Source organism: Erythrolamprus reginae, chromosome 3, assembly GCF_031021105.1.
Source record: "Erythrolamprus reginae isolate rEryReg1 chromosome 3, rEryReg1.hap1, whole genome shotgun sequence".
Lineage (NCBI taxonomy): Eukaryota > Metazoa > Chordata > Lepidosauria > Squamata > Dipsadidae > Erythrolamprus > Erythrolamprus reginae.
The window spans coordinates 215,017,388-215,043,645 of NC_091952.1; the positions used below are offsets into that span (position 1 = coordinate 215,017,388).

At 42.3% G+C, this 26,258-nt stretch overlaps 1 protein-coding gene, 2 non-coding genes and 1 pseudogene across 4 annotated transcripts in view; 2 read left to right on the plus strand and 2 right to left on the minus strand.

The window, feature by feature from the left end:
* DNAJC5B (DnaJ heat shock protein family (Hsp40) member C5 beta) overlaps positions 1-21,230 on the plus strand; it is a 29,169-nt gene extending 7,939 nt beyond the window's left edge. For both annotated transcript variants that reach the window (XM_070749179.1, XM_070749178.1), the window contains exons 3-5: positions 12,281-12,494; positions 14,733-14,904; positions 19,320-21,230. In XM_070749179.1, coding sequence (XP_070605280.1) covers positions 12,281-12,494; positions 14,733-14,904; positions 19,320-19,414 — 481 coding nt within the window. In that variant the 3' untranslated portion in view covers positions 19,415-21,230. The remainder of the gene's footprint in view (positions 1-12,280; positions 12,495-14,732; positions 14,905-19,319) is intronic.
* Positions 16,166-16,231, plus strand: LOC139166062 (U4 spliceosomal RNA; annotated as a pseudogene).
* Positions 21,231-24,640: 3,410 nt separating the features above from the next.
* Positions 24,641-24,729, minus strand: TRNAY-GUA (transfer RNA tyrosine (anticodon GUA)). Its single transcript is given in 2 exon segments — positions 24,641-24,676; positions 24,693-24,729. It is a non-coding gene; the product is annotated as a tRNA-Tyr (tRNA).
* A 1,412-nt stretch (positions 24,730-26,141) lies between these two features.
* Positions 26,142-26,214, minus strand: TRNAR-ACG (transfer RNA arginine (anticodon ACG)). The gene has a single exon. It is a non-coding gene; the product is annotated as a tRNA-Arg (tRNA).
* Positions 26,215-26,258: the final 44 nt, after the last annotated feature.

Sequence of the window (26,258 nt, forward strand, 5' to 3'; positions counted from 1 at the left end):
CCAGTGTTGCTGGGGAGAGGCAGATATGGCGGGGGCCACAGAGTTAGCCGTTCCAGGGGAACGGGGGATCGTTGCTTAATAACGATCCCTTGTTCTGGCTCTGTGAGCCCAATCTTGGGTACTGGTGATGAATGTAACTCTGGCCCTGGGCTCAGGTTGCTGCTACTCAATGCCAGGTCGGTGGTAAATAAAGCTCTCCTCATCCGGGATTTGATCCTGGATGAGGAGGCCGACCTGGCATGTATTACTGAAACCTGGCTGGGCCCAGAGGGGGGGGTTCCTCTCTCTGAAATTTGCCCAGCTGGGTTTCAGATATGGCATCAACCTCGACCCCAGGGAAGGGGGGGAGGAGTGGCTATTATAGCCAGGGAGAGCCTTTGCCTACGTGGACTCATTGCGCCGGAAATTGCGGGTTGCGAGTCTCTCTTGATGAAGTTGGACTTAGGGGTTCAGGTGGGCTTATTTCTCACGTACCTGCCTCCCAGCTGCGTGTCAAAAGCCCTACCTGTGCTACTCGAGGAGGTAGCCGGGTTGGCGGTGGAGTTCCCCAGACTTATTGTCTTGGGGGACTTCAACCTGCCGTCACTCGGCGAAACCTCGGGGTTGGCACAGGAGTTCATGGCCACCATGACAGCCATGGACCTGACTCAAGTAGTACGGGGTCCGACTCATGAGGGGGGGCACGCACCTGACATGTTATTCCTTTCCGAGCAATTGAGCAATGGTCTGAGACTAAGGGGCTTAGAAGCAGTGCCTTTGTCATGGTCAGACCATTTTCTACTACGGCTTGACTTCCTGGCTCCAATCCTTCCCCGCAGGGAGGCGGAACCAATGAAGATGTTCCGCCCCAGACGCCTAATGGATCCAGAGGGTTTCCAGACGGCGCTTGGGGTTATTCCAGAGGCACTCATCCACAGTTCGGCGGAGTCTCTTGCGGAGGCCTGGAATACGGCTGCTGCGGAGGCTCTCGACCGGATTGCGCCTTTGCGACCTCTCCGTGGCGCTAGACCCCGTAGAGCCCCATGGTTCAACGAGGAGCTCCGGGAGTTGAAACGCCAAAAGAGACGTCTAGAGAAGCGATGGAGGAAGAGTAGGTCTGAATCTGATCGAACACTTGTAAGAGCTTTTATTAAGACTTACAAAGTGGCGCTCAAGGCGGCAAGATGCGCGTACCATGCCGCCTTGATTGCATCAGCGGAATCCCGCCCGGCCGCTCTGTTTAGGGTGACCTGCTCCCTTCTTAACCAGGGGGGAGCTGGGGAGCCCTTGCAGAGTAGTGCCAAGGAGTTTAACACGTTTTTCGCTGATAAAGTCGCTCAGATCCGGGCCGACCTCGACTCCAATTGTAAAACAGAGTCGACTGACAACGAGTCAGTCGAGGTGACTGGGGCACGTACTTGTCCACCTGTCTGGGAAGAGTTTGATCTGGTGACACCTGATGAAGTGGACAAGGCCATCGGAGCTGTGAGTTCCGCCACCTGTTTACTGGATCCGTGTCCCTCCTGGCTGGTTTCGGCCAGCAGGGAGGTGACACGGAGCTGGGCCCAGGAGATTACCAACGCTTCCTTGGGGAGGGGAGTTTTTCCATCACTCTATAAAGAAGCGCTTGTGCGCCCCCTCCTCAAGAAGCCCTCCCTGGACCCAGCCGTACTTAACAACTATCGTCCAGTCTCCAACCTTCCCTTTATGGGGAAGGTTGTCGAGAAGGTGGTGGCACTCCAGCTCCAGCGGTCCTTGGAAGAAGCCGATTATCTAGGTCCCCAACAGTCGGGTTTCAGGGCCGGTTACAGCACGGAAACCGCTTTGGTCGCGTTGATGGATGATCTCTGGCGGGCCCGGGACAGGGGTTTATCCTCTGTCCTGGTGCTCCTTGACCTCTCAGCGGCTTTCGATACCATCGACCATGGTATCCTTCTGCGCCGGCTGGAGGGGTTGGGAGTGGGAGGCACTGTCCTTCAGTGGTTCTCCTCCTACCTCTCTGGCCGGTCGCAGTCGGTGTTAGTGGGGGGCCAGAGGTCGACTCCTAGGTTTCTCCCTTGTGGGGTGCCTCAGGGGTCGGTCCTCTCCCCCCTGCTATTCAACATCTACATGAAACCGCTGGGCGAGATCATCCAAGGACATGGGGTGAGGTATCATCAATATGCGGATGATACCCAGCTTTACATCTCCACCCCATGCCCAGTCAACGAAGCGGTGGAAGTGATGTGCCGGTGCCTGGAGGCTGTTGGGGCCTGGATGGGTGTCAACAGACTCAAGCTCAACCCGGATAAGACGGAGTGGCTGTGGGTGCTGCCTCCCAAGGACAATCCCATCTGTCCGTCCATCACCCTGGGGGGGGAATTATTGACCCCCTCAGAGAGGGTCCGCAACTTGGGCGTCCTCCTCGATCCACAGCTCACATTAGAACAACATCTTTCAGCTGTGGCGAGGGGGACGTTTGCCCAGGTTCGCCTGGTGCACCAGTTGCGGCCCTATCTGGACCGGGACTCATTGCTCACAGTCACTCATGCCCTCATCACCTCGAGGTTCGACTACTGTAATGCTCTCTACATGGGGCTACCTTTGAAAAGTGTTCGGAAACTTCAGATCGTGCAAAATGCAGCTGCGAGAGCAGTCATGGGCCTACCTAGGTATGCCCATGTTTCACCATCACTCCGCAGTCTGCATTGGTTGCCGATCAATTTCCGGTCACAATTCAAAGTGTTGGTTATGACCTTTAAAGCCCTTCATGGCATCGGACCAGAATATCTCCGAGACCGCCTCCTGCCGCACGAATCCCAGCGACCGATTAGGTCCCACAGAGTGGGCCTTCTCCGGGTCCCGTCAACTAAACAATGTCGGTTGGCGGGCCCCAGGGGAAGAGCCTTCTCTGTGGCGGCCCCGGCCCTCTGGAACCAACTCCCCCCGGAGATTAGAACTGCCCCTACTCTTCCTGCCTTCCGTAAACTCCTTAAAACCCACCTTTGCCGTCAGGCATGGGGGAACTGAAACATCTCCCCCTGGGCACGTTTAATTTATGCATGGTATGTCTGTGTGTGTGACTGTTAGCATATGGGGTTTTTTAAATATTTAAATGTTTTAAATTTGTCTGATTGCTTATGATTTGTTTTTTACATGTTGTGAGCCGCCCCGAGTCTTCGGAGAGGGGCGGCATACAAATCTAAGTAATAAATAAATAAATAAATAAATAATAATAAATAAATAAATCCTCCTCCTCCTCCTGTATTCCGCCTCCCTCCCAGCCTCCGAGCCACATTCTCCGCGCCGCCGGCAGGCTGTCATCTTCTAAAGAAGCAAGAAGAGGAGCAGGAGCTGGGCGCCTTCCTCCACCACCACCGGCGCCTAGCTCCTCCTCCTCTTCTTGCTTCTTTAGAAGATGACAGCCAACCGGCGGCGCGGAGGGTGGGGATGGTGTGCATGTGTGGAAAGGGTCAGCGGGAGAACTGGGGGGAGCCGTGGCCACTGCCCCATGGAAGGGACCCAGCTGGGAAGCTCCCAAAGGTGTGGGCTGGGGTCTTTCCGGGAGAGCAAGCAGCAGGCGTGGGCTGGGGTCCCCCCAGTTCTCCCGCGGACCTCTTCCACACATCCCGACTCCTGCAGCCTCCGCGTTTTTCTTTCGGCCTCGGGCTGGAAAGGGGGAGCTAAGCCAGCCCAGCGGCTTTTTACATTGGGGAGATGTTACCAGCCCAGCGGCATTGATTCCTCCCACCGCTTAGCTCCTCCCATCCACCCAGAAGCCGAAAGTTCTGGCCTTTGTTCACCAGCCTCCACGTTTTTCATGTTTGCATCCTGGGCGGGCGGGCAGGCGAGGAGGCGCGACCAACTGGCTCAGGCTTCCGCTAGGACGGGGCGGGTAGCGGCTGGGCACAGCGGCAAGGGTGCGTCCGACTCGGGGCTGGCGGCACCCGACGCACCGGGGAACATCAGCTCAGCGGATCAAGCCCGGCTCCTTTCGGCCCAGCATCCCAGGCCAAGCGGCTGCCTTCCGTCACTGAGCCTGGCTCGCCCGGAAGATCTTAGCGTGCGTTGGCTGCGCCGGCGAGGGAAGCCAAGCCGGCAGCAACGCCGCCGCCGCAGCCAACACGCGCTACGATCTTCTGGGCGAGCCAGGCTCAGTGACGGAAGGCAGCCGCTTGGCCCGGGATGCTGGGCCGAAAGGAGCCGGGCTTGATCCGCTGAGCCTGGCCGGCTTGGCTTCCCTCGCCGGTGCAGGCAACACGCGCTGCCATCTTCCGGGCGAGCCAGGCTCAGCGGATCAAGCCCGGCTCCTTTCGGCCCAGCATCCCGGGCCAAGCGGCTGCCGCCGCAGCCAACGCGTGCTACAATCTTCCGGACGAGCCAGGCTCAGTGACGGAAGGCAGCCGCTTGGCCCGGGATGCTGGGCCGAAAGGAGCCGGGCTTGAAGACAGGGAGGAGGATCGGGCGGGACCAGGTGGGGGCTGGAATTTCTCCGCTGGGAAGAAGCGGCGATGGATCCTCCGTCTACCTCTGTCGGCTGCTCCGGGCCACAGGAGCGTGGGGCGCTGCTTCTCCGGTTGCCCGGTCCTCTCCTTCCTCCCGCGCCGATCGAAAGGGGCTGGAGCGGCAGAGCCGAGCACGCCTTCCGCCCTTTCATCCTCGCCCCCGTGGCCTGGAGCAGCCGACAGAGGTAGACAGAGGATCCATCGCCGCTTCTTCCCAGCGGAGAAATTCCAGCCCCCACCTGGTCCCGCCCGATCCTCCTCCTCCCTGAGGCAGCTCGCCCTCCCATGGCTGCTTCCGGGAGCGGCCCGGAGCAGCCGACAATGTTGCCCGCTGCGTCGGGCGCCACCAGCCCCGAGTCGGACATAGCATCGCCGCCACCGCTGCCGCCCCCAGTCGCTGCCCGCCCCGTCTCGCTGCCCGCCCCGTCTCGCTCGGCCGCGCCTCCTCGCCCACCGCCCGCCCGCCCAGGATGCAGACCTGCTGCCTCGCCTCATGCCCGCTACCGGCCCAATCCTGCGCCTCCTGCTCCCCCCCCAGCCAAAAATACAAAGGCGGTCTGCCGCCGCCCGCGGAGCAATGGGAAGCTGAAGCCGCCGTATCTTGAGGTACCACTGTATAAATAAAAAGATAGAAAGTTCTGAGAAGCATTCTTTTAAAAAACCCAAGAATTCTTGAGTACTAGTTCTTCACCTTCAGAATAACTAGGACATGGGGTGAGGTATCATCAATATGCCGATGATACCCAGCTTTACATCTCCACCCCATGCCCAGTCAACGAAGCGGTGGAAGTGATGTGCCGGTGCCTGGAGGCTGTTGGGGCCTGGATGGGTGTCAACAGACTCAAGCTCAACCCGGATAAGACGGAGTGGCTGTGGGTTTTGCCTCCCAAGGACAATCCCATCTGTCCGTCCATTACCCTGGGGGGGGAATTACTGACCCCCTCAGAGAGGGTCCGCAACTTGGGCGTCCTCCTCGATCCACAGCTCACATTAGAGAACCATCTTTCAGCTGTGGCGAGGGGGGCGTTTGCCCAGGTCCGCCTGGTGCACCAGTTGCGGCCCTATCTGGACCGGGACTCATTGCTCACAGTCACTCATGCCCTCATCACCTCGAGGTTCGACTACTGTAATGCTCTCTACATGGGGCTACCTTTGAAAAGTGTTCGGAAACTTCAGATCGTGCAGAATGCAGCTGCGAGAGCAGTCATGGGCCTACCCAGGTATGCCCATGTTTCACCATCACTCCGCAGTCTGCATTGGCTGCCGATCAGTTTCCGGTCACAATTCAAAGTGTTGGTTATGACCTTTAAATCCCTTCATGGCACTGGACCAGAATATCTCCGAGACCGCCTTCTGTCGCACGAATCCCAGCGACCGATTAGGTCCCACAGAGTGGGCCTCCTCCGGGTCCCGTCAACTAAACAATGTCGGTTGGCGGGCCCCAGGGGGAGAGCCTTCTCTGTGGTGGCACCGACTCTCTGGAACCAACTCCCCCCGGAGATCAGAACTGCCCCTACTCTTCCTGCCTTCCGTAAACTCCTCAAAACCCACCTTTGCCGTCAGGCATGGGGGAACTGAAACATCTTCCCCTGGGCACGTTGAATTTATATATGGTATGCTTGTGTGTGTGTATGTTAGTATAGGGGTTTTTCTTAAATTTATAATATTTTAATTAAATTGGATTATGTATTGGATTGTCTTTTCACTTGTTGTGAGCCGCCCCGAGTTTTCGGAGAGGGGCGGCATACAAATCCAAATAATAAATGTACATATGAAATAAAATCACAGGACACCAGTCCAAAGCAAGGTCCACTAAACAGGGTACCAAAATATTTTCTTTTTACAGCTCTCAATGTATCAAAATGGGATATGTTGGGTAGTTTACAGTGCAACATAATGTGTCAAACAGACCATTGGCTTAGTCTGATTCATCAAATATATCACCACATTAAGCCTAAATGTGGCTTTTTAAAAAACTGGATGCAGACATTGCATTTTAGAAAGGGGGTTGATAAAAAATAATAATAATAATAATAATAATAATAATAATAATAATAATCATCATCATCATCATCATCATCATCATCATCATCACGCAGTCCTAGGTGCTTGGGAAGCACCCGACTGGTAATGAAATATGAAATCCAGCATAGTGATCTCATTTGCTGTGTTGTATTGACATTAATAATAATAAGAATAAGAATAAGAATAATAAGAAGAATAAGAATTGAGGAGAAGCAGCTAAAGAGATTAGTGAAATACGAAGATCTAAAAATCGAGCTGCAACGACTCTGGCATAAGCCAGTGAAAGTGGTCCCAGTGGTACTTGGCACGCTGGGCGCAGCACCAAAGGATCTCAGCGGACATTTGAAAACCATCGGAATTGACAAAATCTCCATCTGTCAATTGCAAAAGGCCGCTTTACAGGGATCGGCAAACATAATTTGCTGCTATATCACGCAGTCCTAGGTGCTTGGGAAGCGCCCGATGGTGATGAAATACGAAATCCAGCATAGTGATCTCGTTTGCTGTGTTGTACTGACAACAACAATAATAATAATAATAATAATAATAATAATAATAATAATAATAATAATAATATTAATTAGATTTGTATGCTGCCCCTCTCCGAGGACTGTGGGAAATTGCATGTCCCAATAATAGCAAGCTAGAAGATAAGGATCAGGAAAAGGGAGGAGATGTGCAATGCATAGGCTGCTCCAGGATGCAGATGTTTAAATAGAAACTGAATACAGTACCGGTAAATTATATTAGGGATGCCACAGCAATGGGTTCCTCCACTGGATGAAGTTATCTCCTTACTTTCCATGATTTTATGTGCAAGTAATCCATTCCCTCAGGTCACTGCACAGGCTTCTTGGCATAAAACACAACCTGGTGCCATTTCTCAATAATACAACCCCTATAACCAGTAATGGGTCCCACCCAGTACGAATGGGATCGACAATCTGTTAGGACTTTTTAGTGCGCTCCGGAATTCGGCGTGAGAGACTTCGCTTCTGCACATGTGCCCGAAAAAAGGCAAAAATTGCTGAATCTCACCCACATAAGTGTCCTCGTACAAGATTTCACTTCGGGGGCATGCACAGAAGTAAAATCTCGTGCGGGGGCATGAGCACATATTTCGGGCATGTGCTGGCCTTGGGATCCCAGTACCGGTAGGAAAAGGTAAGTGGAACCTACTCGGGATCCCAGTACCTATAGGAAAAGGTAAGTGGAGCCCTTCACTGTTTATAACCCTCCGCTGCATTAAAACAGCATATACGGTACTTTACCTGTCCAAAAATGAAGCCTTATGGTACCTTCTAGGTTTCCCATGGCTTTGTTTGAAGATTAACAGAGTTCTCTTTCTTCTGGAGCAGTTCTGAAAATTTAGAATGCCAATAATGACTACTGGTTTTCCTTGCTGGCTACCAATCAGATGTATCCTTGAAATTGGTGACTATATCTGAATGCTCAATGTTGTTTTTCCATGTGGAAGAGAAGAAAAAGTTTCTCTAATCCCATAAGGGGAGAGTTGTCATGGAAGAATGCAAAGTGAACTGAATTTCATTTTGCCCTGTACATGAATAGTGATAATTTACATAACAATCTATGGCAAAACTGACAGTGGTGTTTTATCCATCTTTATTAGCAATTATGGTAAAAACAAAGGCTGCTTCTGAATAAAGTGGAAATATCAAAGGGATTCACACTTAATGGAATTGTTGTAAATACTTGCAAGACAAAATGATGAGTCAGACTCTTGGATTTCATTTAAATGATCCTTTAACTTACGTTAATTTGCTTCATGAATCTAAAAAGCTGCTGCTGAAGTAAGCACTTGACAATGCAGTATAATAAGCATAGAATACCTGACTTCAAATTTCCTATTGTTATTAGTTGGCTTGGTGCTTGCCAGAATATAACCATCTATATTTTAAATGTCATAAACGTGGTACCACTACATGATGCTTCTTTTTTCATTTTGATATCATTTTATCTGCAAAAGAGTCAACTTGTTTTCCAATTATGACTTGAACTGCTTTAAGTTAGAGTACACTGCTGGGGCACATTGATCCACAGAAGATGCACAAAGGAAACAACAAATTTGTATAAATGTCCTAGATCCCACACATTACTTTTCCATTCCCTACTTCCTCTCAGTAGTACAAGTAACTTGGGTGAACAACCTCCAATCCTGGGGCCCCATGCCAACTCTTTTTCATGAGCCATAGATCCCATCCATCTGCCTTGCAGAGTCTAGTTTCCTTTTATTTTGATATGGAGACATGAACAAGTATGGAAGTATGGATCTAAAATACAAACTTTAACAATAATCCAATCCTATTGATTGGATTACTGAAGAGACAGGAGGCTGGTGTAGTGACTTCAGCAGGCAGAGGATTTAAATAGGGAGCCAATCCAGCAAGGAACCAATCAGAATTTTCCTACTTTACTTCCTTGTCGGACTGGAGTAAAAACTTCCCAACTTCTTCAGGACATAACATCCCTTCCCCCCAGTGATGGGCTACCAAAAATTTTACTACCACACTATGGGCGTGGCTTATGCATTTTGTTTCAACATCTTTCAGTGCAAATTGGGTGCTCTGGAGTGGAGCTCCAAATTTTGCTACCGGAACTGCGTTCCTGACCGTTCCCGTAGGAGCCCATCACTGCTTTCCCCTTAGTACAGCACATAATTTTGCATATGTAATTGCTGAGATACATATGGCGTGTTGCAGCTCTAGTTGACCTGCTCAATTCAGTCGGGGCGTTGGCTGGAGCTGGAGAGGACTTGTTTTCTCTCTCTGCTCCCCCTCTGGAAACTTCTGGAATGGCTTAGACAAGATGTTGGGATCTCCTGGACTGGACTCATCGCTGTCGCTGGGCGGTGCCTCCAGATCAACAGCTAAGTGAACCAGTTCCCGGGATTTAGTCATAGCTGTAGGGAGAACATGGTCAGAATTCGGGCCTAACTCCCAGACAGTGTTTAATGGCTGGCATTCACGTAATTGTTGTTGCCATTTTAGCCATCCTCCAGGCCTATTATGTAGGATTTGGAGCCTGTTATTTCTAAGATTTTTCCAGGTAGCCATAGGGATCTTGTGGCAAAATTTCTTGCATATATGGGGGCATTTATTTGGAATATTCTGATTCCCTCTGTTTTGGGATTTTCCATTTTATTCCAATAACTTGTGTGCAGCCTGTCGAGGACAGACCAGAGCTTCCGGGTCATCAGAAGTTTGGCAGCGTTTTCTCCCCCAGTTGTACTCAGAGTTATGTGTTGTGTCATTAGGAGTTTGTCAATTAGGGTTTGCCAATCCCCTGGGCCCATTCGGCCTAGTTTCTCCTTTGTAATTCTCATGGTTTATTCCACTAGGCCGTTACTGTTCGGCTTGAAAGGAGCGATCAATGTGTATTTAATCCCCAGGCCTGCTATAAACCCTTCAAAGGGTGTTAACATTAATTGTGGCCCATTGTCAGACACTAGTATATCAAGCAAACCATGTGTTACAAATAATTTCCTTAAAACTCTGATGACTGCTTCTGTTGTTGTGCTCGGCATCCATGCCACTTCCAATCATTAGAGTATGCGTCGACTATTATTAGAAATGTTTGCCTATGAAATGGACCCACAAAATCCAAATATATGCGTGACCAAGGAGCCCATGGTTGTTCCCATTCATACACAGGTGACCTTGGGGAGAGTGCTCGAAATTGCTGGCACGGAGTATACCCTGTGGCCCAGTCTTCTATGTGTTTGTCCCTGCTGGGCCACCAGACATAACTCCATACCAGTGCCTTCACCCTAACCCCCTCTGGGTGCCCCTCATATAGAGTCCTTAGAATATCCTTTTGTAGTGACAGAGGAGCAAGGCCACGATCATCTCATAGTAGACACCCTCCCATACCACTATTTCATGTTGTCTTTTTGCAAAAGATTGGATGTTGGGATTTACTGGCCCTTGTGGCCACCCCCTCCTCACCCAGCTCAAAATAGTATGGAGTTCAGCGTCTCTTCTTTCAGCTGCAGTTTCCGCCACTGTAATTAGTCCTGGCCCCACAATGTTGATTTGAAGCATTCGGACACCCGGAGTGGGGTCGTCCACCAATTCTGGCAAGGGGCAGTGGCTGAATGCATCAGTGTTACCCATGGTCCTGCCTGGGTGGTATTTCAGTGTATAAAATTAGGCAGTAAGGAATAAAGACCATCCGGAGGCAGAGCATCCAGTGCTGGCTTATTCCCTGCTAAGAACCCTAATAAGAACTGATGGCCAGTGATCAGCTCAACATGCTTCCCATAGAGATATTCATGAAAACATTTTACTCCAGCAACAGCAGCAAGGGCTTCCCGGTCAATTTGACTATAATTTCTCTCAGCGCTCGAAAGAGTCCTGGAGAAATAAGCAATGGGGGCTTCATGGCCATCTGGCAGCCTGTGGCTTAATACAGTCCCCACCCCAAAAGGTGATGCATCATATACTAACACCAACAATAGAGTCTCACTAAATTGGATCAGGAAACTGTTGTCTGAAAGAAGGGGGGGGGGTTACAGCTTGGAATGCTCTATCTTGCATGGAACCCAAAAACCAGAGAGAGCTTTTTGAAAGCAACTTGTGTAGGTGCCCCACGACATTAGCTTTATTTTTCAGGAACTTGCTGTAAAAATTAAGTAGCCCTAGAAACGTTTGAAGCTCTGTCGTTTTGTTGGGCACCGAAGCCTCTCTAATAGCCCTGAGCTTGTCTTTAGTGCGGTGCAAACCAGAACCATCAATCTCATGTTCCCTATTTCCTTCCGGCTGGGCTGGATTCCTTTGTCTTGGTTTTTAAAGCTCTTCAGTAGCCCATCCTCATCGCCAATGTTGAGTTCCAATACTGAAGAGACAGGAAACTGGTGTAGTGACTTCAGCTCTTTATTAGGTTACAGGGAGAAACTTCCAGCAGCAGGTATACAAAAGGCAGGGGGTTTAAAAGGGAGCCAATCAGAATTTTCCTAATTTACTTCCCTGTCAGATTGGAGTGAAAACTTCCCAACTTCTTCAGAACATAACAAATCCCCTCCTTTCTACCTGTACTGCTACAGTAGAAAAACCTGGTCCTTTTGAGTGCAAGATACAATTCCTTACACTCCACCCCTCCACCAGTTATCTAATGGTTGCCCACCACTATATAAAACTAATAAGGAAGTGATCTAGGAAACCTGTAGATTCATAAACTAATGACAATAATCATAATAATTTATTAGATTTGTATGCCGCCCCTCTCCGAAGACTCGTATTTTTTACAATGTATTTTTACAATGATAATGATCTATCAGTATTGTTGTATGTACACTGAGAGTGTATGCGTAAGAGACAAATTCCTGGTGTGTCTAATCACACACACAAATTATGTTTAGAGGTGAAATATATCAATGCTGTTTTCCATAAGAAATAAACGTTCAGAACATAATTTTGGTTTTATTAATATCATATTTTTAAAATTGTAAACATTTCCTTCTCCAACCTTGGGTTATCTTTACAATGGTAAATGGAGTTTGGGAATAAAAGAAAGGGATGGGCTTGTGATTTTACCAAGACCCACTAAAAATAAAATGACAGTATGGACATTAGAATTTTTTTTAAATGAGCAAAAATGTCGGCTAGAATACTGGACAATTATTTCATGCACAAGGTGAAGTCATGAAGCTATTTTCCCTCTCTTTACAATGGATCTAAACTCTAACATTATGCGATTTATACATTCTGCTCAAGAAAGACATTGTCTTGTTTCTAACATTATCTTCATCTCTTTTTTTGTGCTTTTCTTCAAAGGAAATTGGCCCTGAAATATCATCCTGATAAGAACCCAGATAACCCAGAGGCTGCAGAAAAATTTAAAGAAATTAACAATGCTCATGCAATATTAACAGATGTGTCCAAAAGAAATATATATGACCAGTATGGATCATTAGGGCTGTACATTGCTGAACAGTTTGGTGAAGAAAATGTCAATACATATTTCATGCTTTCTAGTTGGTGGGCAAAAGTAAGTATTTAACTGCAAACCCGGTAATCCAGAGACTGAAACACACAGTCATTGGTTTGTTATAATCTGTTTTGGCCTTTCTATTGCAGCTTTCACAGAATTTGCACTTCAGCATTGCAAAGTTCTAGATCACTTAATCTAAGAAAGGTTTTAGTCTCAGGAACTTTAATGACATGGCTGTTCTATCTCCATACTTCTGGTAAAGTGCTTATTAAATGATGTATCCCCATCTCTTTTATTTGCTAATTAAATATGCTTCATACACGTTTAATTGCCTGAAGACATTAATTATATCTGAAGCTAAAACTCCAGGTTAATTTTGACTTTCTTCTCAGAAATGACTAAATGAAAATGACTCATTTTTCAAAGAGAAGTCTTCTTGGTGTGACAACGGGATAATCAGTTATTAAAGTACAAACGTATCCTTATTTTGGAATATATATGGCGTAGTGTATGCGTAAGCAGTAGTAATACGTAACTATTTATCATTATGCTACACCTTAAATATCTTGTCAAAGGGCTGGAAAAAGGAAGTAGCAGATTTCAGAATGCCTTTCTGCAACAAAACATAATGGATTGACCCAGGGAAAATGGATCTTGCAATTTGGATGACACTGAAAATCTTACTCATCTTGTTTGTTATGTAATTGTAAAGATTTGGCATTTATACCTATCACACACATTAGCATTTCCATCACAGTATGACCAAACTTATTAGGCCCTAGGCATCCCAAAAGTGCCAGATTTCACACCCTATGTGTTATTCTCACTGCTATTTCTAGTTATAAGAGCCTTTGGATAAGACAATATTATTAATTTAGCTAGAACATATACACTCAAGGATTGCCATTTTGACTAGGGGTGAATTTATAAAACATTGTATTTTTATATTTCATTTCCATCACCATCTAACTTTATAGTATGGTACTACTGTTTTCATTTCCGAACCCTGCCCCTCCCAAAATTACTCAATTATCTTCATTTCTGCAGATGTTGAGATGCTAAGAACAGGCAGAAAACACATGACTAATCATCACTCCCTGCAAAGGTGTGCAAAAAAGGCCATTCAACTAATCCTTGCCCACCCTAAGCATCACAACACCTGAAATAACAAACTCCCACTTTACACACAAAGGAAGTTTGGGGTTTTTAGTTCTCTCCAGGATATGTATTGGGTGTATTTGAAATCTGTAAAAACAAAAAAAAGTGATTAAAATAGTAATTGCTATGGGGAATTAAAATGAAAATTAAAGTTCTCGTTAATGATTTCAACATGAGGTTCGAGAGAGGGGGGGGGGAGAGGGAGAGAGAGAGAGAGTATTGATTGTCACTTGTACACAAAATACTCTTCTGCCTAAGCTGCCTGAGTCTACATTTGGGCTGAAAGAGAATTCATTAGGCCCTGCCTTCATTTGATCATGAGTTGGAAGTGATTTGAGAATTCATGGCCAGTACTGGACAATTTCTGTTCCAGTCTTCCCTTTTGGAAAGTTCTTGAGAAGGTGCCAGGCTTCTAAAAAGAATCTGGAAGCAGCTGATTATTTGTACCCACTGCAGTTAATCTTCAGGCTAAAATATATACTGACACTGATTGTGTTTGTGCTTGTGGATGACCTGTGGCAGTCTCAGAATAGGGATGGTGTATCCACCCTGTTCTTTCCTTCAATTTCAATATAATTGATCATTCTTTTGGACTATTAGGGAGAATGAGGCACAATTGCTGCTGATTCGTCTTCCTACATTGCTGATTCCAGGCAAAATTGTAGGGGGGAAATCTAACCATAGGCATTAATTTATTCTTCTTTAATATTTAATATTTACATGAAACCATTAGCAAAGGGTTAAATACATCAGTACTCAGCAGAGGTGAGTTTCTCCCGGTTTAGACTGGTTCTCCCGAACCTGTAGTGACTTGCTGGTGATATCATGATGACATCATAGAACCGGTTTGGTTGGTGTCAGTCCATGGGGGCCGCCATCTTTTTTTTAATGAACTTTTTTAAAAAAAAATCTTCTGAGCATGTGCAGAAGCCGAGTTTCCAGCACTGTGCATACAGTCGCCATCATGTTTTCAGCATATAGTTTCTTGGGTATCAACACTACTTTGGTCAACTCTGGAAAATTCCTTAAAAACTTTTGTGGTCAACTCATATATTTCCTAAATCAAGCCAGAAAGTCATTTATTTCTCTATTCTGATCTCTCTCAATACGCTTCATCCTCTTTTCCGCTTCTCTAAGGGCCTGTTCTTCCTTTGTGGTCTTTTGACTGGGTGCTACTGCTGTTGCTGCCTGTGCTGCTGTTTCAATTGTTGTTGTGGAAAATGCAAACCAAAGCCCACAGCCGAAGAGCAGGAGTTTTGCATGTCTCCTGAAGATCTGGAAGAGCAAATCAGTACAGACATGGAAAAAGGTACCTGTCATTATGTAGCCATGGATTATACTAGTCAACCAAAAAAAGAAAATCTGTTCTTACTTTCTCAAAAGAATACCCAAGGGCTTTATTCCAGCTGCTATATTTTGGGGGTCTTAATTTGAGAAAGGACATCCTATACAAAAAAGTGTTAATTGAATTCCTCTCAAACTGCAGAGCAGGTTACTTTAAATGTTCCGCAGGTGGTAATTGGTTAATATCCGGATTTCCTTCTATGTGATTAGTTAATTTCTAGGGTAGAAGTTACTACTACTGGAGTATAGAGCGCTGAAATGAGTAGAATATTATTATTTTCAGTGGAAAATGAAGTAGAGGGAAGAAGTATAGCAATGGAAAGGAAGAGTCTGATTTGCATAAAAGTTTTAGCCATGTGCCATCCAGAATTGTGTGATAGCAAGATGGGCGGTAAATATATTTAATAAATAAATAAGGGTTATAAACATATAAGGTAATCATTTGAATGTGTGTCTATTTTGTGTCTGTTTGTGTGTGTGTTTAAGAGATTTATAGTTCACTCAAGTCTGGCACAACTCTGCAGCTCACAAATGCAACATTAAAAAAACAGTAAAAACAAGGAATTATGACATCAAGAGAAAGTCTGGAAAAATCAACATTCATTTAATATCATGCAGGCATTTATCAACCTCTCTGATGCAGAACCAAGTTCTAAAGATTCATTTCAATAGGACTAAGTTGTAGACAAAATGATTCGGGGTGGTGGTGATATTTTTTTTTAGAAGGTAGGCACCATGACCTGTATGAGTGTGTGTGTATGATATATGCAAAGCCTCTACCTAAATTTTAGTAGTAGTAAATATATGCAATATTTTTTAAAAAATCTGACTAGCTTCTCACGCAGAGAAATCAGCTATTAAGTGATACAAATTAAGTGCTTGATTTCTTACTGCTGGCAACATAAGAATAGGAAGCCACTAACCAAATTTGAGGACTTGACCGCTAGAAAGGCACACTAAAAGTTTTCTTCCTGTGTCAAGTTTTCCTTCTCTGACTCACTGAGCATAAACTGAGTACAATGAGCCATTACAGCAATGAGTGGGAGGTTTTAACTAGGCAGCAATTCTCAGACTTGAGTTGGGTTTAGATATTATGTCATTTGAGGCTGTTTGGCATACAGGCAGCCCTTGTTTAGTGACCAAATTAGGATCAGCAACTTGATGTTACTACAAACTACAAATTTATTATTATAGTCAGACCAAAACAAATAAAAACACTTAGTGAATGCTTTGCGCAGTGGCAGTATCGTAGCCAATGAGGTTTATCTGAGGCGTGATTATTGCTAACTTGATGTTAAGTGAAGCAATGTTGAATGGAATTGCATTATGATCTTATTTCAGCTTTACTTCGGGATGCTGTCTCCCCAGTTCCTATTCTTGCTCCACACTTTATTTTTCCTGGCTATTTAATAATTGGGTCCCATTTTACTGCCTTCTTACTTATAAAGTTAAGAATCATTTTTATAATACTGAATTTTAGTAGCTGCACTGCAAAGGAAACAGGAGATTCAAATGATAAAGCAGGGCAGAAAATTGACAAATTAATAATGTTTCCTTTATTCTAAAGCTAATGTGAGGTTTAGAAGGAAGAGCATTTAGATGAGAAACATGATAAATAGAAGACTGCATTTAAAAAATCCTATTCATAAATATATTCAGAAATCAGCAATAAATCTATTTTAAAAGGATAACATTTCAGATGCCTGATCTCCTAATCTAACCTAACAAAGATTGGCAAAACACAAAAAGCCCTTTTAAAAAAGAAGTCCAGTCTCTTCCATCAAGTGAACCTCAGAATTTCTATATTGATAGTCCTTGACTCACAACCACAACTTAGCCCAACATTGCTGTTGTTAAGCAAGACAGTTGTTAAATGAGTTCTGGCCCCAGGACATTGCAACCATCATAAATAGGAAACAGTTGTTGTTGTTGTTGTTGTTATTATTATTATTATTATTATTATTTATTAAATTTGTATGCCGCCCCTCTCCGTAGGCTAAACCTCCAAATTTTGAACATACTATGTGACTCTGGGGATGCTGCAACAGTCATATTTAAGAAAACAGATTACGAGTCACTTTTTTGGTGCAGTTAAAACTTAGAATGGCCATTAAATAATGGTTGTAAGTCAAGGACTTCTTGTACTGTACCACATACTCTAGTACTGTGATGGTGAACCTATGGCATATGTGCCACAGGTGACATGCAGAGCCATATTGGAGGTCACGCAAGGCATTGCCCTATGTTAGGTGCAGCGTACATGTGTGTCCTAGCCAGGTGATTTTCAGCCTTGGGGAAGGCTGTTTCACCCTCCGGAGGCTTCAGGAAATCTTCCATGAAACTCTGGAGTGCAAAAAATCACCCAACAGGCAAACCGGAAGTTCAGAAAAACAAACTTCCGGTTTGCCCATTGTGCTGTTTTTTGCACTCTGGAGGTTTAGGGAAACTTGCTGAAGCCTCAGAATGCAAAAAAACAACACAATGGGCATACTGGAAGTTCAGAAAATGGACTTCTGGTTTCTCCATTATGCTGTTTTCCACACTCTGGAGGCTTCAGGGAAGCTTCCCGAATCCCTGGAGTGTGAAAAACAGCCCAACAGGCAAACCAGAAGTATGTTTTTCCGAACTTCCGGTCCGCCCATTTGCTCAGTTTTTTCAGCATCCCAGGCTTCAGTGAGGCCTGTGTGCATGCACGTGGACAGGGGGGATTGTGCACATTCGCAGGGGCAGGCACAGGACTGTGTGCATCTGTGGGGGTGAGGGCATAGGTGTAGGCACATGCATGTGTGCTAGCACATGCACAAACACAGTTTTGGCACGTGAACAAAAAAGGTTCACCATCACTTCTCTAGTACATTTGGATCCCTGGAGGGAAGACCTATATGCAAATTTATTCAAAGGTCCAGCTGTTTAGTCAGGCATGGTGAAAATGTTGGTGGTTTTTATTATGGAGAATCAATTCTGTCAACTCTTGTGAATATATAATAGCCAATGTGCTTTGAGGAGAGATGTGTCATTTCAATTGTAAAAAAACAATTGAAAGAAAATGAATTTTATCCCCTGCAAATGTCTGATAGCTGAAACAATAATCTTGATTGAAATATTGAACTCCTTGCAGGGCAGTTGAAAATCTGTTCTTTATCATAGGATTATTTCTTGAATGTGCAAACTGTCCACTGACAATACACATCTATGTTTTATGCATGCATACACTTCTAAAGAATTTTAAATGCCTCACATGGCATCTGAGTTAAAACAAATGAAGCCCAGATGGCAATTTTATTTTATTTCCAAGTCTTCCTAGGCTAGAGCTGAGAAGCATAGGATTTCAAGGACACTGGCATAACATTTTGGGGATGATAAAGGCGACAGTTAGTAGGAAAATGAAGTAAAACGGAAAGAACCAGGATTTGGGGAAATGTCAAGGGAATCTGTCATTGTTTTTAAACCATGTTAAATGTATTTTCTGGGTTAAACTACAATTTCACTGTTTCCTACACAAAGCTGGGAATCTATGCCACTATTGTTTGGCAAAGTAATTCAATAGTTCCAATTAGACTGGAGCACATCATAAATGACTATTCCACTCCTAAATATCCAAGTTCAAATCCTTCTGAATTCCCTGGAATAGCTTTCTTTTAGATAGGCATACTTTTTACTAGGTGATTCAAACCATAATTGTGAAATCCCTTGTACTTAGTGCTCTCAAACCTTGGCTATTCTACCTAGTTCTATATTGTTATTTTAAATAACAGTACTTCATCTTCTGTTAAAACAAGCATATAGCCAATTTGGAGGTAGTGCAATTATGCAATGATATTTAGTAGTCTGAAGGATTTTCCTATACTGTAGAGCATAGGATTTTGAAAGAGGGTCAGAATGTGTTAATTGAGTTGGGTAGGAGCAAAGAAAGTAGAGAAGGAGTTAAATAAGTCTATGCTGGAAATGGGAATGGACAGAAACAAGGAAGTGATCTTTCATAGAAAAATAAGAATTCTATATCTGAAGATTTTCATTTCTTAAGATACATTTTCACAATAATACATATAGTAGTTAAGGCACTGTCAACTGAAGAGAGAAATGTAAGCATCTGCTTAAATCCTTTTAGTAAGACTTCAACATGACTGATTTAAGGGAAAACTGGATAAAGGTGATATTTTCCAACTTTGTGCCCTCCCCAAAATGTGTCAGGAAAACCCCCTGCATAAATATGGTAACTAAGGATATAGGGGGTATGATCCAATGTATTTGGAAGGCATTAGTTGCATCTTATGTAGGAATAGTTGTGTATTGCCAAACAAGAAGTAATTTCTTACTACCTATAATTGTTAACAAGAATGGAAGATGGAGATGTTTAATCCCCAATTCTTGCTGTTTTAGATGGGGAAGGTCCAATTCTGCTTCAGCCAACAAATGCAACTGAGAAAACCCAGCTTATTGGTGATGGTCATCGCAGCTATCGCACAGAATCATAAACCTGCAGCTCCTTGAATTTGAAGGATTTATATGACAAATTCTGGATTGCAAGTATCATTAAAACATGAAAGACACTGTGCACACTATGTATCTTCAAATTGATTTGAGGCCTAATTATGAAAAGATGCTCTACCATAATATTGTTTCCAAAACTGTGTTGTTGCATGCATGAATACTACAAGCACAATAGAAACAAATTATTTTTAAAATACATGCACTTCCAATATTACTAGAAACATATGACACACAACATGCTCTTCTCATAGTATGTAAGAAAGTCCCTAATATTCTGTGTACTGGCATGTAGTCTCTAGTGAATTTAAAATCATTAAGGTTATTATAGTACTGCTTCTTTTCAAGTCCCAAAAATGTTTAAAATGACTAGTATCCTTACTTTTCTCTGCAGCTTTACAATTATTTTGATCTTAGTGTGCTTCTTCACCTATATAATTTTTCTTAAAAGCAATAGTACTTCTTTTCTGACAATTGTTTTCTGCTGGATAATACATGTATAAAACAATATGTAATGTTAATAGGTTTATTTTGTCCATGGAGGATTATTGCACATGTTTGCTACTATGTTGGAAATGCAGAAAACTCAGAGTCGGGGAATAAATTAATTTACATAATTTGGATATGCCGTAGGTATAAATAATTGAAAAGTTACAATATCCCTCTTCAGCAACTGAAATGCCCATGACTGCTTTTATTCAGTGATTTTGATATTCCTTGAGCCATTAGATTTCGATTTGACATATTCAAGTTTCCTTCACTGCAAAATACACTACAACCAGAAACCTACACTTCAATAGTTTTAAACTTATTTACTTACCACATATATGTCTAATAATTGAAAACCAATATAATTTGTATCCACCATCTGGGCTTCTGATACCATCTTGTGATCTCTTAGAATTATATTTAAAGGTTAAATGATATATATTTTCAGATAAATTTAGGTGGATATGAACATTAAAGCAACATTTGGTGCATGCAGTTTGGATTTAACTTCTGCATATCAATTATTATTGTTATGCTTTTGCTTAATCAAGGAGAGATTAATAATGGCTGGAAACCTGTCCCCAGTCTTTGGAATGCTGTATCTTTTTTTAATAAGAAAGACAGTGAAGCAACCTGTTAACAATATGAATTTGTTCAGAAATAGTAAGACCAACAATATCCTATCCAGACAGCTTCATTTTATAAAACTTACATTGTGAATATATAAAAACAGTCTTGAGAATGGTTTAACCGAAAGATTTCAAGCAGAGCTCAGTTTTGTAGTAAAGACTATGTTGTACAGCATGGGATATGAGTTGAGTTGTGCTTATGGAAAAGAACAAGTTTTCCAGTTGATGAATGCAAATCCAATCATGGCTATTGCCCTGTGGGATGCTTATTTACTGAGAAATAAAATCTTAATGCATTTCTTGGACTTTACATCCAAACAATCATGGACATAATTAAGCTAGAAAGTTAATAATTTGAAAAAAATGACAGAAAAATATAGCAGGAAAAAAGCCAGGATACCAAAGACTAGATCTACAATCTATACAACAACAAATGTATTCCATTTTAGATAACCTAAAGTCATACAATATTCATTAGCCATTTGACAACATAGCATTTGCTTTTCATTACATGACTAGTAGAATAAGGAATATAAAACAAATCCTGTAAAATGAAAAATGTACAGTAATATAAACCTTGATTACATGTGTAGATATTGTTGGTAGTCAATTCAAAATGTACTTTGTATACTGCATTTCACTTTGTGCTTACCAATATATTACTTGAATAAAATTCCATATAACATCTATGTATCCACTTTTTTCATGGAAAAAATTCTTGTTTTTCTAATTTCCAGAACAGTGTCATTTTCTTCTACTACGACTTCTTCTACTACTGTGTCTTTTTAAAACAGTTACCTCATTGCTTATTTGACCCCATGACAATCATAAAGTGTTGTACCTCATGATTCTTAACATATGTATCTTTTTCTTTTATGTACCCTGAGAGCATGTGCACCAAAGACAAATTCCTTGTGTATACAATCACACTTGGCTAATAAAGAATTCTATTCTATTCTAAAAGGGGTTATTTTGAGTTGAGATAAAGTTTGGCATTCAGTGGTATCTGGAAGACAATTCTCTTAAGAAGCTATATATCCAAGATAAATATAGAAAATAATTTAATGGAATAATTTGAAATGATTGAAATAGTATATATACAATTAACTCCAGGGGTGAAATTCAATTTTTTTCCCTGGAGTTAATTGTATATATACTATTTTTCTTGGAACTATTTTGTGGGCACAGCAGGGGAAGGAAATTGCAAAATCACAATTTCCTCCCTATTCCAGGACCAGCCAGAGGTGGTATTTGCCAGTTCTTGGAACTACTCAAAATTTCCACTACCAGTTCTCCAGAACCTTTCAGAACCTGCTGAATTCCACCCCTGATTAACTCAACATGTACAGTAATCCCTTGCTATTTTGCAGTTCATCTTTTGTGGATTCGCTACTTCACGGGTTTTCAAAGGGGGCTTAAATCCATTAAAAATTCATAAAATTCTTCTACAGTACTATTGTACTCTATTAAAGAAACTGGTAGGAAATCACATGTAGTTCCAGCTGAGAAACATTGTAGAATGACTGTTTAATGCAAAAGGTGGGTTTTAAAAGTCCAAACACTCATTAAACACTTAAAAAAAATATATTTCCCCTACTTCATGGAAATTCGTTTTTCACAGGTGGTCTTGGAACACATCCCTTGCGAAAAACGAGGGATCACTGTATTGAGTATTTTCCCATTTATCACATTAATTTCAGATTCTGCTAAATCTTTGTTTGTTCAGTCTTTTAAAAGTCTAGTCCCCATTTCAATATTTGTGACCCTCTCTGCACTCCTCCTCTCAATGTTGCTTTTTGTGTTGTTTCTATCCTTGTGTGGAGCCATCCAATGCCTTGAGTATTTTCCCATTTATCACATTAATTTCAGATTCTGCTAAATCTTTGTTTGTTCAGTCTTTTTAAAGTCTAGTCCCCATTTCAATCTTTGTGACCCTTTTGTGTTGTTTCCAGTGATGGGCTCCTACGGGAATGGTCAGGAACGCAGTTCCGGTAGCAAATTTTGGAGCTCCATCCTAGAGCACCCAATTTGCACTGAAAGATGTTGAAAGAAAATGCATAAGCCACACCCACAGTGTGGTGGTAAAAAAATTTGGTAGCCCTTCACTGGTTGTTTCTATCCTTGCGTGGAGCAATCCAATGCAGGTGTTAATCTGGTTTTCTCCCCTCCCTGTTCTCTGCCAAAGGCAGCACTTTTTCTGCTCTATCCTGTTTTTCTTGCTTGCAACACCTCCCTTTTTTCAGTTCTTTTAAAATGAAAACACAGCTCCATGTTTCTGCAATAAATGGGTACAACAAGGTATTTTAGTTTCTTCACTACATATATGAATTTCTGATGAATTGTTTCCTCCTTCCTCCAGATTTTTGTTCTTCCTCCTCTCTCCCTTCTTGCCACTCGATTCTGTGGGTGTGGATGTCGGGGCATACAGGTGTATCTCCCCTGAAGCTTGTCTGCAATCCACACAACTGATGCATGGACAAGAGCCACCAAATATAGGCAGTCATAATATTAGTTGGATGCTTAACAAAATGTACCTTGTCTAAACATTGCATTTTCCTTCAATTCCTAAAGTAACAAAAATACTCAAATTCAAATATCTTTTCCCACCATGGCTTCTATTTCTTTATTTGCTTGCTTTGTAGAAAGCTACAAATGCAGCCAATGAACTCTTGCACATGGTACCTATGTTTAATACTAGTTTAATTTTGACCCCCCTCAAATTAAGATGGATGAACTGAATCAAAGGAACAGCACATCCTTCAGACTACGTACTTGATAAAGGGCACTTTGGAATTTTCAGAAATATTTAAATATGTTAAAGGCTTAAATCAGGTTCAGGAGGGAAGTGTTTTTAATAGGAAAGTGAAGACAAGAACAATGGGGTACAATCTGAGGTTAGTTGGGGGAAAGATCAGAAGCAACCTGAGAAAATGTTATTTGACTGAAAGAGTAGTAGATGCTTGGAACAAATGTCCTGTAGACGTGATTGGTAAATACACAGTAACATGCCTGGGATAAACATAGATCCATCCTAAGATAAAATACTGTACAGAAAATAGTATAAGGGAAGACTAGTTGGACCATGAGGTCTTTTTCTGCTGTCAATCTTCTATGTTTCTATGTTTCTATTTCTGAAGTAAAAAAAACTGTTGTAAGCCACCCTGGGTTAGTTGAGAAGGGCAGAGTATAAATAAATATAAATATAAATATAAATACAAGCATAAATACAAGCATAAATACAAGCATAAATACAAGCATAAATATAAATAATATAAATAATATAAATATAAGTATAAGTATAAATACAAGTATAAATATAAATAATATAAATAATATAAGTATAAGTATAAATACAAGTATAAATACAAGTATAAATATAAATAATATAAATAATATAAATAGTATAAATAGTATAAATATAAATATAAGTATAAGTACAAGTATAAATACAAGTATAAATACAAGTATAAATACAAGTATAAATATAAATCATATAAATCATATAAATCATACAAGTCATACAAATAATACAAATAATATAAATCATATAAATAATATAAATAATATAAATAATATAAATAATATAAATAATATAAATATAAATATAAATATATGAAGGAAGGATGGGTGGGTGGATGAATAAATGAATGTAGGGGCTGAGAGGGCTTGCAAGAAAAATGAAGAATCAACAACCGCAGCCAGCAGAGAAAGGGATGAAAAGAAGAAATCAATCTAAAACTATTTTATGCCAAATAAGATTTTCGGCTTGTTTATTATTTCAGTTGGCCTTTCATTCACACACACACGTTGGTGAGTTCCGCGTAGTATCGCCCTGTGCTCCTACTATAAACGTAGCAATTCGCTGTTTTCCGGAGAAGTTCCAGCTCAACCGAAATTCCGCTTGACAGTTAAGCTTAGTTTCGATTTACAGTATATTAGAAGCAACGGCCGCAAAAGTGACTTTTTTTTAATTTCCCCCCGGAAATCATCAGCCAATCCAAAACAAAATCTCTTAATATTTTGCTTCCTCTCGAAGCTCCCGAAAGGGCAACTTCAGAAACAAAGTGACTTTGCGACTAGAAGAAATAAAAAGCCTCCTTCGAGCCGGAATCGAACCAGCGACCTAAGGATTTCCGCACGGTTAACTCTACAGTCCTCCGCTCTACCAGCTGAGCTATCGAAGGGACACGCCGAATTATTGTTTGCTACCGAGTGTAAAGAGCCTGAGTAGAGTTCGCTTTGTTCAATTGAGGGACCTGAGGAGACCGCGAGGTGGCGCTGGAGATCGCCGGCTTCGGAAAGTGTGCTGGTTTCTTTGGTGGGAATCAGCGGCTGAGCGTTTCTGCAGCTCCCAAATGGGAGAAAGGGACCAAAAATAAAGCGAAGCATATTTTTAAATACACATATTTCTAAAGGCGATCCGCTAGAATCCAAGAGCTTATTTCTATGAGCTCAAAAGCGGCGTGCATAAGTGCCCCAGCGTGCCTTCCGTCCCCTGGTCCTTACGGTTTCTTTATTTTCACCTGTTGCATGTATTTGACTTGAAAAAAAGAAAGGAAGGAAGGAAGAAAGGAAGAAAGAAAGAGGGAGGAAGGAAGGAAACGGAAGGAAGGAAAGAAGGAAGGAAGGGAGAGAGAAAGAAAGAAAAAAGGAAGAAAGAAAGAAAGAAGAAAGAAAGAGAGAGAGAGAGAGAAAGGAAGGGGGGAAAAGAAAGAAAGGAAAGGAGGAAGAAAGAAAGAAAAAGAAAGAAAAAGGAAGTAAGAAAGAAAGAAAAAGGAAGGGAGGGAGGGAGGGAGGGAGGAAGGAAGGAAGGAAGGAATGGCTTCCTTCCACATCCTACGTTTCTTTGAGGATCTTTTCAAAAGAACGAACAGCCAAAGTCTCCAAAACAGGAAAAATATAAAATTATAACTTATCTCGTTGGTTTTATGCGATTGCACAAGCTGATTTGAGAGACGCCCTTTTGTACGTGTAAAAAATAAAAGTAATTTAGGAGTCGACCCCTGCAAAGAGGAAAATCCAGTGCGATGCGTTACCATTCAATAATAATAATAATAATAATAATAATAATAATAATAATAATAATAATAATAATAATAATATGCCACCCCTATTATTTGTTTGTTTAGGCAAGTAAGTATTGGTAGTATACAAAGATACAACAATGTTTACATACATTTTATATAAGGGGCATTTGCATACATTTTACATAGGGGGCATTTATATAGGGGTGTGCATAAGCGCATAACCGTCCCTGTCCTACTCTCTTTTTATCCTTTCTATCACTGCTTTCTACTTATGTTATGTTAATACAAACTGTAATTCTATACTTGTTTGCAAATACATAAATAAATAAATACATACATACATACATACATGCTTACATACATACATACTATTGGTAGTAATAATAGAGAAACACTTATGCACGCCCCTTACTGACCCAATGACTAAATGATCTGTTAAAATTTCTTCTGAATTAGATTGGAGCGTTGCCTTACCTGGTTTGAAAAAAAATAAAAATAATTTCATGGATGCTGTTTTTTAATATACTGTGCATTCACAATAAAAAGGCTTTTTGTAAAACAGAACATTTCGAGCCAGGCAGGAGTCGAACCTACAATCTTCTGATCCGTAGTCAGACGCGTTATCCATTGCGCCACTGGCCCTCCTTAGGAAACTGCTTCTTGCAAAAATCTGAAATAATAACAAT